The sequence below is a fragment of the Xiphophorus hellerii genome, chromosome 14 (assembly GCF_003331165.1).
Source record: "Xiphophorus hellerii strain 12219 chromosome 14, Xiphophorus_hellerii-4.1, whole genome shotgun sequence".
NCBI lineage: Eukaryota > Metazoa > Chordata > Actinopteri > Cyprinodontiformes > Poeciliidae > Xiphophorus > Xiphophorus hellerii.
The window spans coordinates 21491391-21510332 of NC_045685.1; the positions used below are offsets into that span (position 1 = coordinate 21491391).

The window sequence follows — 18942 nt, forward strand, 5'->3', positions numbered from 1 at the left end:
AGCAAGTTCGGCTGGTCCTGATGAAGAAAGAGGTGAGTTAAAAGTCAGATTGTTTGATTTACCAGTTCATCTACTGTATGTCTCAGCCCTCTGCATGTATCATAAGTTATGGAACAAAATATCTGACAAAAGCTAACAAATACAGCTATGAGTATAACCGCATTGCAGAGGTGTCAAAAAGACTCAGTCGAAGTGGTTCAGTCAACTGGTAGACTGGGGTCAAAGCTCACCCAGTCTATTTGTCATCACTACATCACACCACAGGGCAGTGAAGCCTGTCTGTCTGTCTGCGTTTCCATTACAAATGTGCACAAATCTTTGTTCCTATTCTGCTAATGTCGGAGAAACACAATTTGCAGTTGAGGTGTTTCCATTAAATTAGAAACAAAATAAAAATCTGAATAACTTTGTTCACATGGTAAGTCATTAAAAATCATGGCAGCAACTGATGTAAACAGTTACATGAGATATATTCATAATTCATTCATGGTGTTTGCGGTCGTCATCATCAATCAGCCACACAACTTTCTATGAACTGTTTGATGGTTTGATTTTGTGGAACCAAAAACAAACCATCATCCTCCTACTATTTCTTGTTGTTTTCTTTGTCGTTCCCACAGGTAGTAACATCTGGCTGTTGATTAAGTGAACCAAACGAACCATTTCAAAAACCTCTGGAATGTCACAAAACAGCGGCCCTCACCTTGCAAGTCAAGAGAAGCTTCACCAGTTGGTCAACTGGTTTTACCACTGTATGCGCTGTACAATGGCTGCAGCAAGGAAGAGGGGTTTGTTGTTGAGTTGCCACCAGAAAACCATTCCTTGTTGGTTGTGCTGGAGGCTCTACTTCTGCGTTTCAAAGATGTACTGTTGTACAATTGCACATCTGTTTGCAGCCATTTTCAGTGTGATTGTAAACATTGAGTTGGGGACCAGCAGATTATTTGAATTTAAAGTGACAAGACGCCCTAAACGGCTCATTCTGATAGGAGCTCATATTAGGCAGAACTGACCAGACTAAAACCTGAAAATTATTTTGTGGAACAATTTAATGAACATGTTTTGTATCACCTGTAGGCCTATCCTAACATTTTCTTTAATAAAATCTAAAATATCTGTGAAAATCTCACCCTAAAATTGGCAAAAGGGTATCAATCTGTATCAAATGCCTATAGAAGAGGGCCAAATTTGTACTATTGAGGATGAAGGGCATACAGAATTGTTGTAAGGGCCACAAATGGCCCAGAGCTTTACTTTGAACACTTCTGAGTTACAGGATGGGAAAGAAGTCCAATTAACTACAGATGCCTGCAGTAATTTTCTTCATCTTCAATAGATTATCAATCCTCCACCTGTTCCAAGAAAAAAAACCCGTCACAACTCATTCTGCCCTGAAAATATCTCCACTGCCATAATCCCATCCCCTACTCTTCCTCCTCCTTCTCTTCTTCCTCCACCCACCCATCCCCTAACCTCAGATTGGTGAGCACCAACAGGTGTCCACGCCGCAGGCCTCCCAGTACAAACACATTCCACCCTTTCGTGACTCCCAGCATGGGGTGCCCAATCAGGCCGTGGTTTGACCAGTGGAGCCGCAAAGATCCGAAGGGGCGGGAGAGACGCGCGCCGGACGGACAGAGTGTCCCGCTGGAGGACGTAGTCTGGATTCAGGGGTTCGGTACCGAGGAGTCAAAACGACTGCAGCCTTTGACAAGGATGTAATGGTGGCCATCATGGGTCGGATGAGGTTGAGTTTCAACATGGACTCATTTCTCACAATTTGCTGCATTCTTTGTTTCACCTCCACAGGTAGGAAATCTACCTATTTTTAACAAGTATTTTATTATGTACATGTTAAAAGTTTGCATTTTTAAAATCTTTATTATTTTTATTTATTTATTTCGGTCACTTTCTGCTTCAATTTCTACTGCTTTGTATTTTTATTGTTTGCTTTCTAATTTTTCAGTTTTTTCATAAGGTCTGATTGAAGGATTTAGCCTTTCCATACACAAGTAAAAAAAAATTTAAAAAGCAAAAGAAGGGTAAAACACAAGACAAAACTAATACAGAAATAGATGAACAATGTTTAAATTCCTGTCAATGGCAAGAACACAAAGTGTGGACTGAAAAAGGTGTACATTTATTATATCTTTATTTATTTTTATACATACATAATCAAAATAGCAAAATATTTTCTGTATATTTTCTCTGCTGATTGTGTAAACAAACTAATAAAAAATAATTGTAATCAAACCTTATTGTTTTTGCTTAGCAGCAGTACATAATACTATAATGTATTGATATTAAAGTGAAAAAATCTGCTTTTTTTATTTTTGCAATTTTTTAAAACAAATTTAGATATAAAATAATTCTATGTAAATAAAATACATAGAATCAAACCAAACCAATTCCTGTTTGACCCCGAATAACACTCAGGAAAACAAGGTGTTGACCTTTTCTGGTTTTTGGCCTGTGGTGCAGTCCGACATCGATATTCTTTATTGACAACATCAAATACAAAATAAAGACACAAATAAACCTCTACAGCTGAAATACACGCGGGAAAAACCCCCAGGATATTTACTTTTATTACCTTTTTATCAATATTTTCTGTTTGTATTTTTCTGTCATCTATTTCTTCCACAGGACCATCTAATGAACGAAATCAACACGTCATTGTTTGTTAATCAGAAAATATTTCCGTCCCCGTTGGAGATGGTGTCCCAGAAATCCCTTTGATCCATCTTCCTCGTAGCGTATCCGTCACATTAGCTCACTGTATGACACTCGTTGACCCTTTTGTGTGTCCTGTTTGTTCCTCACTGTCTCTCCTGAAAATTATATTTTATTTATTATATTTATTAAGCTAGTTCAGTTCTCATAATCCTATTTCCTGCTGTTACCAGGAGAATAATATTGGTGGTTCATAAAAGCTGTTTTGTTCTAAAGGTTTCTGATAACTGACTAAAATTGTGTGTCATTTTAATTACTTATATTAATAATTTTAATTAGTTTAAATATCATAATTTTTCACAGATTCATTGATAAGATAAGAATATTTCTGCTGCTTTTGATGATTAGGTCTGACAGCTTGTGAAAAACTTAAATTCCGTTTCTCGAATAATTCAAACATTTTTAAAATTTTAAAATAAATATTGAAATGTGGTTGCAGCTACTTTTGAAGATTGATTTTTCTATTTATGCAATCAAAACCTGAATTAATTCATCTGTCTGATTTATATTTTTTACGATAACTTTTTAAAAAGTTTTTACAGTCATATTGAGTTAGTCAGGATATGTGTTCAGATCAGGCTTGATCATCAGATTAAAATCACCTTTTTAAAATAAAATTTAAACAGCTTTTGAACACAATTCACATTTTATTTATTTAAGTTATATGAAAAAAAATGTTTTTTTTCTTTTCTAACGGAGGTTAAGATGAAAACTTTGTGAAAATTAGACGCATCTGAAGGAAATTTAGAAGATTTTCAACTGCAGATTATGTTGAATTTTGGACTTGAGACTTGTGGACTAATTATTTTATTGAAATACAGTAATTAAACCCTTGTGGTTGTTAAGACAGTTTTTGTTTTAGATCACTGAGTTTTATCAATCTTACAAGGCTTTGAATGTCGAGTTAAACGTTATTTTCCGCCAAGGATGTTCACCAAATCCATCCCATCATATCTTTAGGGTATGGCTGGATGATATGCCTGAAAAACTTATCACGATATAAGTGTTTCATATCAGTCGATATCCATAATTGTCTATTGATAATTAATTATTATTTATTTTAAATATCTGAAACGCTGTCAAACTGGTACTATGGTCTTCCCTGTTTTATTCACAGTTTTTACACTCTGCTGTTTCTTATTTTTAAGCACTTATGAGGCACAATGGTGGAGCTTTAAATTGCTGCTGTGGCAGTTGCTCAGCAGGTTGTTGCTAGGTGACCAAAGAGTGAGTGAGTTGCTAGGTAACCAAAGAGTGAGTGAGTTGGTTGAGTCCACCAACCTTGCCTAGCTGGCTGTGAGAGGTTGAGCAGCTCAAGCCTTTCCTCTGGGTCAGAATTCAGTGAATATTCTACATATTGAATATTATTAATATATCACTTGTATCATCTATCACGTTTCTATGGCGATATATATTCAGTGCAAAGACAACATTTTACCAAGTATTTTTGCCTAATTTCTAGTGCAAATATCTTAGCACTCTTGAAATAAGTCAAAACGAACTTATAAATAACTTTTTAGAAAGATATAGGAACTTGTTTTAAATAAATAATTCCTTAATATTGATTTTTTTTAAAAAGCACTTGTTCCATTAAGTAAAAATAATCTGCCAATGGAACTAATACTTTTTCACCAATATTCAAGAATTTAGGACTTAAAACAAGCTCCTATTTCTTGCTGAAAGTTACTTGTAAGTTAGTTTTGTCTTATTTCTAGTGTAGAAACTAGACAAAAATACTTTAGGGTCATCTTTTACTGAGAGTCTCCCAGGAAGCAACAGTCCTCATCACCACATTTTAAAAAAAAATTTTTTTTGCGAGTTTACTCACCGCCTACTATGAGACGCTCTCTCTTTGCCACCGAGCGGCCATGAGGTCGGTGACCTCTACATTAAATAACAGATCACCCGTGCATCCTGTAGATGGAGTCAGATGATATTTTTAGCCTGTAATCTTAGTGGGAATTGAACACAACACCAAACCGCAGCAGGTGTGACTTATCGATCCAGAGATCAAACACGCTGCCTTTCAGAGGCTTACGCTGGGAGTTCAAGCACACTTTGTCCAACCATCCTGTCACTCGCTTTAAGCCGTTTCACATTTCTTTCCTGCACTATTCGTCACAGTGAATATTTGGTCCTCCAGGCGCCTCAGAGACGGAGCGAAGACTCCATGAGAAGTTGTTCCAGGACTACAACGTGAAGGTCAGGCCGGCTCGCCACTGGAAGGAGAGGGTGACGGTGCGCGTGGGGATGACGCTGTCCCAGCTCATCGGCTTGGTAAATATCCAGCAAAACCAATAGAAACCCTCACTTATTACTGATTAAGATGTGTATACAGGAGAGGTGGGACTTATTGAGCTAATTTTAGAATTGGCAATTACACTAAAAACTAAACAAAAACAAAATCTTACCTTTTGGTTGTAGGTTTGAGTGCAAATAGAAGTTTTTTTTTTTGAGTGAAAAATTTGTTAATATTGATAAAAAGTAGTATTTTTCCGGACAGATTATTTTACTTTGTTTATTTCTGTGTTGTAAATGAAACAATCTGCCAGTGAAACTAGTACTTTTCATCAATAGTAAGGAAATATTGATGTTAAACAAGCTTCTATATCTTGCTTAATAAGTTAGCTTTGTCTTATTGTGTGAACAAAGATATTTGTACTACAAACTAGACCAAGTAAAATTTTTAGAATGTTAAACTTGAGAGAATACAAAACCATTTTCATTATTCTAAAACTTAAAAACAAAGTGGACAGTGTTGTTCTTTAATTTAAAAAGCTAAATAAATGTCTTGTAGTAGATATTGTAAAAATAATAAATTTTTTTGCATGTAGCTTTTGTGGCGCTAAACAAATTTGATGTAGCTAGATGGATGGAAAAAATGGCTCTCAGGACTGTAAAGGTAACTGACAGTCTTCTAAATAGAAAAAGGAGGATAAATAATCTCACTCTGAAGGCTACAAGCTTTGGAAATATTACCAAAGAACACAAAGTTCTGTCCTACAGGCACAGAGGAGTCGTACAGCCTGTTAGAAGCAGGGAAACCAATAATGTAGATACATATGGTGCCATGTAAAAAATGTTTTTAAAGAAGTACAGTTTTTTCCTGCTAAATAAATGTGCAAAAGTATGACTAGACAGTGTATTTTCCTGATTATCCTAAACAACATATTGTGACAAAGTACATCTAGATGTCAACAGCATACATTAACGAACATGAACGTTTTCCTTTCTGTCCTGCTACAGAATGAAAAGAACAGCGAGATGACAACAAACGTGTTCATGAATCTGGTATGGACATAAAAACACTTTTCTGTAACACCAACCCACTTTCTGACTCCCAAAAGGGATCCACCACTAGATGAACATGCTGGCCTAAATATGTTGTAATTTATTCATCAACCTAAACGTTGTTGTTTATCATACATAAAAACTCATAATTACTTCAAAAATCTTTATTATATTTATTGCTTACAGAGCTTGCCTTTTATATATATACACAAAATATTTATTGAACCAAACAAATGTGATTGACTTTTGAGCTACTGTTTACCATATTAGCTATAGTTAGCAGTGTTAGAAGGAGCTAACAGCATTAGCAGGAGCTAACATGGAATCTAAACTAATCAGTGGGTAATGAATGGATGTTTAAAGTGTCAATGAATCATCTTTAAATCTTTGTAAACACGGAACAAAGCACAAAAATTACTGTTCAGAGTGAACGGAGCTAGCATTAGCATGTAGCATACATCATCTATCCAACATGATGTCTTTGCAGCAATATTTTTCTTTAAATTTAATAGAAAACTTGACCTATGGTATTTTTCCCTGTATTGTTTTCACATCTGAAGAGAATATTTATCAAAGTTTATTGTTACAACTAGTTGTGGATCCCTTTAATGATTGTAGGGTCGTTGTAGATAGAAGAAACAAGGGAGTAAATTTTCTGCCAAAAAATTCAGAAATGTTGAGATTAATCTCAGAAATGTTTTAGAAAAAACAAGGACATTTCTGAAATTGAAAGTGGAAAAGGTTCTAGAAATTTTAAGATTAAGCTTAGAAATTTTCTTTAAAAAAAACAAACTTGTAAATTTCCATTGGAGATTTCAAAAGTCAAAAATGTTAAACTTTTGGAAATTTTCAGAGTTTCCAAAGTTGAAAAGTTTTGACTCTTCAGACTCAGGAATTTCCGAGTTTTTTTTCTAGTAAATATCTAATATTTTTTGTGGAATTTTATTCCCATTTTTTCTTTCTACAATGGGCATAATACAGCATTTTACTTTGTAAAACTTAATAATATAGTGTAAAACTTCAATATATTTAACTAATGGATTTAATCTCTGCTCAGGGTAGCCAACATTGACGTCAGTCTCTCAAAAAATATCTGGTCTTCTTTTGTTTGTTTTTTTTTTCCATTTCAATCCTGTCTTCTGTTTTTCCTGCATCCATCCCAGAACTGGACAGACTACAGGTTGTCATGGAAACCGGAGGAATACGACAACATTGCTGTTGTGAGGATTCCTCCCAACAAGGTGTGGCGTCCTGACATCTACCTCATAAACAAGTGAGTGACGTGTCTCCACCAACACAATAACCCATCATGACTGAGGCAACAGGTTTGATGCAATAAATAAATGAGTGATTTTATGCATAAAGTGTGTGTAAAGATCTCACGTTTGTCTTTATTCCCCCTCACAGTCACGACGGGCAGTTTGACGTGGCTCTGTACGTTAACGTCTTGGTTTACAGTAATGGTATGGTCTCTTGGTTGCCACCTGCCATCTACCGTAGCTCCTGCTCCATTGAGGTATAAAACTAACCTAGATCCTGTAAATGAATAGTTTGTGTCTATCAAATCCCAATTTTCTGGCTTTTAACTACATTAACTGGGTGTCAAAAATTTGAAAGCTTGTAAACAGGCTGGTAGTAGCTTGAGACAAAAAATATAGCTTCTTGTTGATGGTAAATAAAAGTATATTGTGTTTGGTTCTGTTATATAATCTGTAGGTGGCATATTTCCCATTTGACTGGCAAAACTGCAGCATGGTTTTCCGCTCGTACACCTACGACGCTTCAGAGGTCGACCTGCAGGTCTACCTTGATGAGAACGGGACAGAAATCCATGAGATCGTAATTGATAAAAATGCTTTCACAGGTTTGTTCCAAACAGACATTTATCTAAACCCATTTATTCTGGTACTTATTAATTTCTTTGACATGTTGGCGTGTCTTTTCCTTCGCCACAGAGAATGGAGAATGGGCCATACGTCACAAACCAAGCAGGAAGAACGTTGGAGATGATCTGTACGAGGACATCACCTTCTACCTCATCATAGAGAGGAAGCCTCTCTTCTACATCATCAACATCATCGTGCCCTGCATCCTCACCAGTGTGTTGGCTATATTCGTCTTCTACCTGCCTCCTGGAGCAGGTCAGCATGAAATCAATACAGAAACTGATGCCTTATGTGGGATCATCATAAGCTGTTCTTGACCTTTTGCAAAACATCTAGAAAAAACAGACATTTTGAGATTGTCAGAAATTTTCTACAAAAAACATTGAAATGTCTGAGTTTGAAAAGTAAAACGTTTGCTAGAAAAAAGTCTCAAAAGTCGAAACTTTTCTGACTTTCAAAACTCAAATCTCTTTCAGAAATGTACTCCTCTTTTTTTATGAACAGTGTCCTTTATGTGTCATCGTAACTTGGGTTTTATGGACAGCTGTGTTTACAAATGTTGGAAATGGCTAGCTCAAAGAACGACCCAAACCTCCTTAATTTGATAAAAAATGCCAACTTTTCCTGAATTTACTCCACATGATTTAAACTACTTTGCCATAAACGACACATGCTGCATGGTGCAGACACTCTGTCTGAGCCGATGAATGTTTGACCAGTTGGAGGCTCTCAGATTGTGAGGAGACCATTGGACTTTTAGCGAAAGATGATGACTCCATTATTAGGTTTGGAAAAGTAAAAGATGGGCAAAATCTTTTAAATCAGAATTGCTCTCTTTTAAAGCAAATATGAACACTGTTTGGAGCTATTTATTCTTGCTCTAATAGGGAGCTTGTGTATAAATCCTAACTTGTTTTTTTACTCTTCTGTTTCCAGGGGAGAAGATGACTCTCTCCATTTCCGTCCTGATCGCTCTCACTGTCTTTATGTTGCTGCTGGCCGACAGAGTCCCTGAAACTTCACTCGGCATCCCTATTATCGTCAAATATGTCATGTTCACCATGATCCTGGTCACCTTCTCCGTCATCCTGAGCGTCGTCGTCCTCAACCTGCACCACCGAACGCCCAGCACCCACATCATGCCAAACTGGGTTAGAAAGGTAAGAATCGCCTTTCTATTGACACTTTGCAACTACGTCACTTAATCACGTTGACGTGCCATGATGGACATCGTAAATTAGGAACAGGAGTATTGAACATGATTGTTTTTCCAAGTTGTTTTTTCCAATATAGTTATAGTTTCTGCTTGTTCAAGTTGAGCTAGTTTGTCTGTTAAAGTAGCACACATAGTTGGGGCTAATAGACGGCAGTGGTTACAAAAGTTGGAAATGGCTAGCTAGGCTTGTCATAAACACCGTTTCACTGTTTGACTTAAAAGTTTAGATGCTAACCCGTTTTGTTCATACATGATGGGCTACATGGTGGTGCGGCATTGTCTCCATGGTTACTAAAGATCAGACACGTGCAATAATGCATATATCTGATTGCATCATACTTGCTTATAAAGCATATGAACGTTATTCTGTGTACTTTGTAAAAAAGTGTTGGCTCAAATCCACAAGTACACTGAGGTCTGCTAGTCCTTCCTGCTAGCCTTTGCCACCATCTTCCTTCCTCATTAAAAGTTACACAAAAAAATAAGTTTAGTTTGCATACTTGTCTGTTTGCAGCCGATCATGTAGCAACTATGACCATTTTACAGTGAAATCAACTGAATAAAAGTGATGCTAGGCTATCAACTGTAGGCTACAAATCTAATGCATCATGGCGGATGGCACACTTTCTGAAAAGTGTAATGTTACGTGTAAAGGGTCAGTACCACTTTAAAAATCCCATTTGACACCTTCGCTTTACTGTTAAACCTAAATTTGCAGGTGTTCATTCACATCCTGCCCAGATACATTGGCATGATGAGACCAAACCCAGAAGAACCTTTACTGGAGAAGGACTCTGAGAAGGACGACACGTCGTTCCGTGCTTTCAGTGGACGCCAACCTGGAGGAGAGTACTTATTCCGCAAGATCAACCCTGATCTTGTCTTACCATGGAGAGGGAGGTAAGGTTATGCTTAGGTCTAACATCAAAGAAAAAGCAAATTCTTAGATTAAAGGAGACCTTTTATATAAAATTCACATTTTGGACATTTTTATACTTCCTTTTAGGTCTCTACTGCTTACAAAAATAAAACCTTTTTGGCAATAAATAATGTTTTTTGGTGTCTGGAAAGTGAGCTGTTTCAAAATCCCCCCGATTGTTAAGTCACTATTACGCCTTTCACAATGAAATATTCTGCCGGAAGGTAATTATTGCGATAAATGATACTATTGTTGTTTTGAGACCATTTTCAAGTAATATATTGATAATGGAACAATAATGCAAGCTAGCCCTGTTAAAAACAAACTTTAATTTCGTACAGAACATTTCACACTCTAACTGGAAGATTTGTTAATTATTCAAAATAAAACACAACAACAAAAACAATTAAAACGGAAATAAAAACCACTTGCAAATAAAACCATAAATAAAATAGAATATGATATCTCAACAAAATTGCCCTTCAAAAAATATCAGAAAGGAAATTAACAAGTGCGTTTTAATTAATTATGCCATTGATTTATTGCTTATTGTGACAGTCACATTCAAAAAGCACTTTGCCGTTACCTAGCAACCCAGCCGAGGAAAAGGAAATTAAATGATGTTGTAACTCATTAATTCAATTCTTGTCAGAGTTATCGTCGACAGTGATGGCTTTTGGCAGGAAACATCTCCTGTAGCAGTTTATATTACAGTGAATCTGAAGACGCCTCTGACTGAAAATACTCTGTTTTCCCAAGACAGTCTCATGAAGAGGATGGTCAGGGTTGTCCATCATTTTTTTGATTTTATGATGAATCCTTCTTTGCGTCTTCACCTCCATTATTCATTTTATTTATGCTATTTACCGCTGTATGCGCTGTACAATGACTGCTGGAAAAGGCAAGTGCTTTGTTGTTGACTTACCATCCAGAAACCACTTGCTGCATTCTTGTTGGGTGTGCAGGAAGCTCCACTTCTGCTTTTCAAAGACGTATGATTGTATAATTGCGCATCTTTTTGTAGCCTTTTTCACGTGCGAGTGTAAACGTTGATTTGGGAGCCAGCAGCAGCTTATTAGGATTTAAAGCGACAAGACGTCCTAAAACAGAAAATAGTCTGAAATAACCCGACTGAAATCTCATCATCTACAAATGATTTCATGTAAAAAAAAAAAAAATGTAAGAAGCATGTTTTATATAACTGACAGACCCATCCTAACCTTTGAAATTTCAGAATTTGTAACTCGGCCTACTTTTTGGGATTTGTTTGGAATGTAAATAAAAAAATAAATTATTTCATTTGTACATGTTTATTTTAAAGATATAAAGTTACAGCTGACTTCACTGTGGCTAATGTTGAAAAAAAAATTCCTGAAACTTGCCACTTGACTCTGGCATCAGAAGCATTTCGGCGCTCTCATGAACCAGGCCCGGTTCCTCGGCATCTCCCGGCCCGTTCCAGAGGCATCAGATTCAGCCTCAGCTAAGCCCCGCACTTCCATTGACAGTCGCCAGCGACTAAGCCTCTATTTAGGTTGGGCATTAGGGGGTAATCCCACTGAAAGGAGGTGGAGGGTGGCGAAAGAACAGAAAGGGAGAGATGGCCGCCATTGTTGAGTGATCGGGCCACAAGAGGCCTGATGTTCAATGGAGTAGAAACAAAGAGCTTTCATCGACATATCTGCATTTTACTTGTGCTGTTTAGCTTGCAAGGCAAGCAGACTGAAGGTATTTTGGTTAATTTTACCCGTTTGTGAGTTTTAATTTGGTAGAAACTGTGGGGAAAAAAGTGTTTTTCTCATGTCCAGATGGTTGACAATAAATTGTCCCAGAAGTTATTGCGATAAACGATAATATTGTTGTTTTGAAACTACTTTGAAGTAATATGGAGGTAATGGCATAATAATGCAAGAACACAACTTTAAATTCTAATGAACATTTAACATTGGAATATCCAAATAGATAAACGACAAATAATATGAATTATGAAGTTTCTGAAGACTTAATTATCCTCCGAAATAGAGCTAGTTGAGACCAAAACACCAGACTGGACTCTGGTGTCAAGGTTTTGGTAGAAAGAGAAAAATTATAAATCATGCAAATGGAAATTGTTTTTAGTTAGTTTTAATTTATGATCTGATTAATTGATTTATTACTTATTGTGATAGATCTACTTGAAATAAATAAATACAAACAATTGTTTTTGGTCTTTTTTTGGACATTTAAAATGTCTTCCAGTGTCAGTGTGGAGTGTTCTGTACAAAATTAAAATTTACTGGTCTTCGAGTGGGCGAACCTGAACTATTGTCAATATATTACTTGAAAATGATCTCAAAATGTCCAGCAAATTTGTTATCATCAAATTACTGTCCTGGATACACAATTAGCTTTCCTGGTCCTTCATCAATCGATTCCTGGAACACTTTTATTTCTTTGAATGCATTCCGGTTGTATAAGTGTGCACACACCTGTCACAGTGAGGCCATTTATTATACAGTCTGTGTATGTAGTGTACAGTTACACGGCGTGCGTGGTGGTGAAGTGTGGCACCAGCAGGAGGGAGGGCTCAGATGAGCCAGACACACAGAGACGGTGTGACAACACATGAATGAAGCAGCTGATTGAAGGGTGATGTGTGTGTTTGTAGATTAGTGAAAAGGAACAGTTAATAGTGCTGTGCGTGATGCATACCGGCCACATTCAATACCGCAGATTGCTGGAGAGCTGAACATTGTGATTACCTGGGTTTGAGACGAAGCTAAAAACGTAAAACGCTCACCCTAATGTTTAGAAATTACAATCGAGCCTTTAACTCACACGCTTTTAAAAAACGAGTTTTGTTTTAACAATTTTATAACCTGTAAAGTTTGTCAAAACTGGTTTACTTGTTCTTTAAATTCATTTTGTAGAGTCAAAAAGGTATTTTCTCCTGACTTTTGTTGCTACGTGAGTTACTGTTACTCCGCCCTTGGCAGTTGGTGGTTGCCGTGGCAACCAGTAACTGTCAGCCCCTCCCCCATTTTTCTGTTGCTCTCTGTAACTGTAGTTTGAATTACTCTGTGCTTTCTTTATAAGTATTATATTTTAATATTTTATATATATAATATATATTTTATAAGCAGAGTTTCATGCTAATTTTTAGCATCAGAACTCTGTGTCTAAACCGACCAGCACACTTTGGCAGGCCCCAGTTAAATTTCTTCAGGAATTTTCTAGTTTTAAGCTAATATGCAAAATTTTTATCCTAGGATTTCTCTGAATTTATCAGTTTTGATTTTGTTGTGGTCTGAATTCTAACTTAAATGTTTATTTAACTGAAACAACACAGAAAGTCATCACATTAAATCTGCTAAGTGTGACAGAATTTTAATGGATTACGTTTAGCTCGTATGCTAAGCTGGTATGCTAATCTTACATGCTAAGTACCGTTTGGATGCATCAATTTGTATGTACAGTCAGATGTTTTGTTATCAAAATCTTAATAATGTTCATTTAATTGATACAATACAAAAAACTAACCATAGTTACTGATAGAATTTTAACACGGTATGCTAGCTGGTGTGCTAACTGTTAGTACGTTACTGCTAACTGCCAAGTTTTATCTTAGTTTTTATATTGTCACTCATGTTTTGAGGCCAAAATTTCCACCATTTTTCATTCAGGTACCAAAAATTCATTAAATTAATATGATGACGAGGTAGTAAGCTAAGGTAGCTAAGCTAGCCACATTTTGGGTTAGTTAGAAATTCATTCCTCACTCGTTCCCTTTGTGCGTTTATTTCAGGTGTGAGAGCACAGTGCAGCTCCAGCAGCTCCCGGACTCGGACCGGTTCTGCCTGATCCTCCCTCCTAACCTGAAGTCGGCCATCGATGCCGTGACCTACATAGCCGAGCAGCTGAAGAAGCAGGACACGGACGATTCGGTGAGTGTTTGGGCCGTACGAGTGGCGGATTGTAAAGAAATACTTTTACTTTAGTACTGTAGTTAAGTACATTTTTTGAGTATCTTTATTTGATTATTGATTTTGGGGAACTTTTAACTTTCGACTGCACTACATTTCTAGGAAGCTCGTTCTTTTGACTCAGAATGGCTTTGTAGTCCGCTGTTAGCTCAATGTCTGATGTTTGTAAGCTTCTATGTTAATTATGGCACCATTTCATTACCAGTGTTGCTGTTGGTGGGGAGAATCTCCTTGTTTTTTCCTTCTTATAGGATTTGGTATGATTTAAATGATGATAATAATAGAAAAAGAAAATATTTGTCACTTTTTAATTACATTTTTATTCTTAAGTTTGTACAACAGCATATGAGGGCCATCGTAGACAGAAAAAAAAGAACAAATTTCTGCCAAAAAACTTTGATATTTTAAGATTAATCTCAGAACTTTTCTGGAAGAAAAAAAATTTAATTTCTGATTTAAAGTCAAAATTTCTGAGGAAAAAAAACTCCGAAAATTTGATATTGATCTCAGAACATTTCTAGAAAAAACTTGGACATTTCTCAGTTTCAGAAGTTGAAAAATGTTTGACGTTTGAAACTCTTTGGAAATGTAGAGTTTCAACTTTTAAACTAAAAAAGAAATTCAAAAGTCTGTTTTTGACTTTTTGACCTAAAAAATGTCCAATTTGTAAAAAAACCCCCCACATTTTTCAATTAATCTCAGATGTTCGAGAAAAACCTAGTGAACTAAGACATTTCAAAATTTTTCTTTGAAAATTTCAAAGATTAATCTCAAAATTTCAGAATGTTTTCTCACAAATTGGACATTCCATGAGTTAAAAAAGTGACAAATATTGGAGTGGTTTTTTTTTGGTGGAAAGTTTTTTTCCTTCCTACAATGACCCTAATATGCTGCCGTAGAAGTTTTCACAGGGGGTAGACTTTTAGTAGATGTCAGCCAGTTCCAGGGTTCTCTAAAAGCACTTAGATAAAATATACAGAAATGTATTGATATTAGAAAACACAATTTGTACTTTTGAGTATTTTCATATGTAACTACTTATGTACTTGAACCTGAGGAACGTTTTGACTGAGCTACTTGTATTTGAGCGAGCTTTAACCATGAGTATCAATACTTTTACTGAAGTACTACAGCGGAGTTCTTTATCCACCATTAGGCCCAAACCAGCTCTGATTTGTGGCGCTGAATGGAGCCGAGTCAGCGCTAACAGGAAGTACCGTTTGTGTTCCAGATGACAGGAGACTGGCAGTTCATCGCCCTGGTGGTGGACCGCCTCTTCCTGTGGCTGTTTGTCATCATCACCACCCTGGGAACCCTGGCCGTGTTCCTGGATGCTAGTTTTAATTACACACCGGACAACCCGTTCCCATAAAGGACAGCATCGCTAAAACACGCTGTGCAGGTCAAACGCTCCCCAAGTTGGACTTTCCTTGACCAAACTGTTCTGTTTGGTTCTGGTCAGCTTGTTTTGTAAAGTTGCCTTTCTCTGAAAAGTAAACAGATGCCAAATGTTGAATCAAATGTGTTATTTTTCTACAATTTATGTATTCAGTCCTGTTTTATGGCACCAAAAACTTGAATTTTGTGCATTTTGCACTTAAAACTCACTGGGTGTAGTTTATATTTTTATCCAGTAGAGGGCAGTGTATGTATTTTAATCAAGGCTGCAGCAGCTAAGGGAACCTCTGTAATGCTGTTTCATGTTTTATTGCTGCACTTCTGTTGTTGTGTTTAAGAAAGCCACATTCTGAAGCAGGGATTTTACTATTATTATTATAATAATAGTAATAGTTATTTAGTGTTTTTATTGGATTTTCAGTCAAATCCAACTGAAAACTGTAGTTTTATTTGTTAAAATCCTTAAAGGGATTTACTTTCCTGTCCCTTTATTTTTGTTTGAGATACCAAATTACAGTCTGGAAGAAACTCTGAAGAAATGTATAAGTTAAAATCTCAAACATGAGAACATTTCTTATTACTGGCTCTCAAAAGTGTACATATTTTAAAATAGAAATCATTTTACTGTTAGTACAAAACATCCACTGACATTCACAGATCATGTTAAATCAACCCAATGTTGCTATTCTGTGTTGCTACCATAATTAGCAACACAGAGTAGCAACATTTAGTTGCTGCTTTTTTTCCCGTCTGTGTCTGAGCAAAATGAAAGCGATAGCATTAGGCAGGATCTATAGTATAATCCGAATTTTAACTTCCCTTCCATCCACAGCATGTGTAGCATTAGCTTAAAGTAGCGTTTTAGGACAAATTTACGCAGGTTGAGTCATGTAACGGATAAAATAACTTTTTGACAACTACATTGATGTAGTGGAGTTAAAAGAAAAAACGTTTATGTGGAAAACAGTGAGGCTCACACAACCAACCAATTGTTCATTTAAAGTTGGTTATTCAGGGTAAACATGCATTTGAACAAACCTGAGCACATCAGAGTAACAATGCTGGTCAGAAGGGGAGCATAAATATATCTGCTTGGTCAGAGTGTTTGTGCTTTAGATTAGCCTCCAGTTTTTTGTCATAAGTGATGTTTTCCTACTATCGTGAATTACAGACACATTGGTTAGAACTCCAAACTAATGCTTTCAGTCAGTAATTCTCCTCTTCCACGTTGGATAAATCTGCATTTAAATTTTTACGATATTAACTGAAACTGGATTATTAAGACTAAAGTGTTTGTAGTGGCACAACTAAGTTTGGTTATGTAAATAAAACTTCATCACTCATTTCTTTTTCCTCTTTTATTTGTTAAACTTAGTCATGGAAATGAAAAAGATCTTCATGAGATACAACCATGAATTCAGTTATTATGAAAATTTCACATTTTGCACGTTTCTATTTTCTGTTTGTGTCTTTACTGGTTTGAAAAGGCCCAAGCTCTGCCCACCCAGCTGTTTTTGTCAATAAATTAATGTTTTTTGGTTTCCGGAAAACGAGTCGTTTCAAAAACCTCCAAATTAAGTCATATTCCACGAGCCAAGCCCGTTTCCTAGCAACCCCAGCTGAACTCGAGCACATTTGGATTGGCTGCTGGAAAAGACAAGCGGTTTGTTGTTGACTTACCATCCAGACACCACTTACTGTTTTCTTGCTGGTTGTGCAGGAGTTTCCAATTCTGCTTTTCAAAGCTGTACGGTTCTATAATTGCATATCTGTTTGCAGCCATTTTCATGTGTGAGTGTAAACGTTGAGATGGGGGGTGTGGTCAGCAGCAGCTTGAAGTTGTTAAAGAAGCTCATTTTGAAAGAAGCTCAAAACAGGCAGAACTGAAAGAATTTTGTTTAATAAATGTATTTAAAATGTTTTGAATAGACCACAGATATATTTTTAACCTGTTCAGGGAAGCATAATAGATCACCTCTACAGTGTAAGTGAAAACTATGAAACCATAAGCCTTTTGACAAATTCTGCAAAATGCCCAAGTGGGCGGAGCCAGGAGCTATGGAGGGGGCGTGGCTAAGACTGGAAATTAGATGGAGGGGAGGGACTTGGTCAGGAAGATAGAGGCACTTTGTTGCTGTATTTATTGACTTCTTAGACCACTCTGACTTTTCTTTATAAAATTTTTTTTTTTTTTAAACTGTTGGTTGTTATGGCAACAACACTGCAGCTCAGCAAAATTCACACAAACAGAGAAATAGAACCCTAAATAATCTATTTAGACAAGTTATCAGCAATATATATATTTAGGGGTTAGTTGCATTTTATTTCTGCTAGCATTTTTTTTTTAAGTCTTGTTTTTCTTGCATTCCATCCTGACGCCCAATGAAGCGACTGCAGGCCAGAAGAATGAAGCCACAAGACCAAGAAGAGGACAGGCGCCGCCGCCCTCATTCACACCCCACAGAGCCTTTTCAGGAGAAAAGTGTTTTATCGCTGATGCCTCAGTGACTTCCACTTAAAGCACTTCAGCCGTTGACTTTGTACTGTACTGCTCAGCTCAGCCCCACAGGAGGCCTCAGAAAGAGGAGGCAGAGCCCCTGGAGGAATGCTGTCAAAGCTGATTTAGACGTTTTTTTCTTCTTTGGCTCCTTCTGAGCATTGTGCGACGGCGAAACCACCAAGATGAATGTGTGTTTACGCTTTAAAGAAGTGGGAAAAGGGTAGAGATGACTGGAAATGGGTGGTGTGGGGAGTTTTTCTTTGGATTAGGATGTCATATAAATCAGGTTTCCAGTAGTAACAGCACTGGAAGGACTGGGATTCTCCTGCTCCTCTTCCTCATCCATTATGTTCCTGACCTCTAGATTTTTTTATCCACAAATTTTCCTTATTTTCTCTAATCCAAATATACAAAAAAATGTAGAAATCTTTTATCGTTTGTTTCAATTGAGAAGCAGATTAATTCCTCGCTGCAACAATGGGGTATTCGTTGCTTCAGCAGCTGAATGGAGGAGAGTTATAGTGACAGGAGAGGCTGGAAACACAAGAATGTGAGAAACTGAAGGATCAGAGCAAGACGGAGAGGAGTTTGATATGCAGGAACCGAGCTTTGAGATGAATCAATCAAAATATCATCATTAACCCGAGTATGACCTTTTTTAGACTGCGTTTAAACCATTTTTTTTAACTATAAACAGCTAAATAAGCTATTGTGACACCTATGGAAGACAATTGGGGCCAAAAAAGTAAAAACAAAAGAATTACAGTTGAAAGCAAATATTTTCATCCACCTAGTAAAAAGACACATAAACCTTTTTTGCTCGCTGTTTGAATTTAAATCAGACTAAACTTATCTTGCTTCAGGTTTTTGACTTTTTAAACTGAAGATTTTCTAGAAAATTTACAAGATTAATCTCAACATTTTGGAGGTTTTTCTTGCAAATTTTTAAGATGAATCTCAGAAATTTTCTAGAAAAAATGTAGAAATTTCTGAGGTTGAGAAGATAAGAAAAAACTCAAAAATGTTTAGATTAATCT

General features: G+C 36.5%; 1 protein-coding gene across 1 annotated transcript; it reads left to right on the forward strand.

Annotated features, from left to right (window-relative positions):
• The first annotated feature begins 1347 nt into the window (after positions 1-1347).
• chrnb1l (cholinergic receptor, nicotinic, beta 1 (muscle) like) lies at positions 1348-16748 on the forward strand. The gene is made up of 11 exons (XM_032582253.1): positions 1348-1809; positions 4877-5010; positions 5980-6024; positions 7188-7297; positions 7432-7540; positions 7741-7888; positions 7980-8165; positions 8847-9070; positions 9845-10026; positions 13830-13968; positions 15239-16748. The coding sequence occupies exons 1-11, from the start codon at positions 1722-1724 to the stop codon at positions 15377-15379; spliced, it is 1506 nt and encodes a 501-aa protein (XP_032438144.1). The 5' UTR covers positions 1348-1721; the 3' UTR covers positions 15380-16748.
• Positions 16749-18942: the final 2194 nt, after the last annotated feature.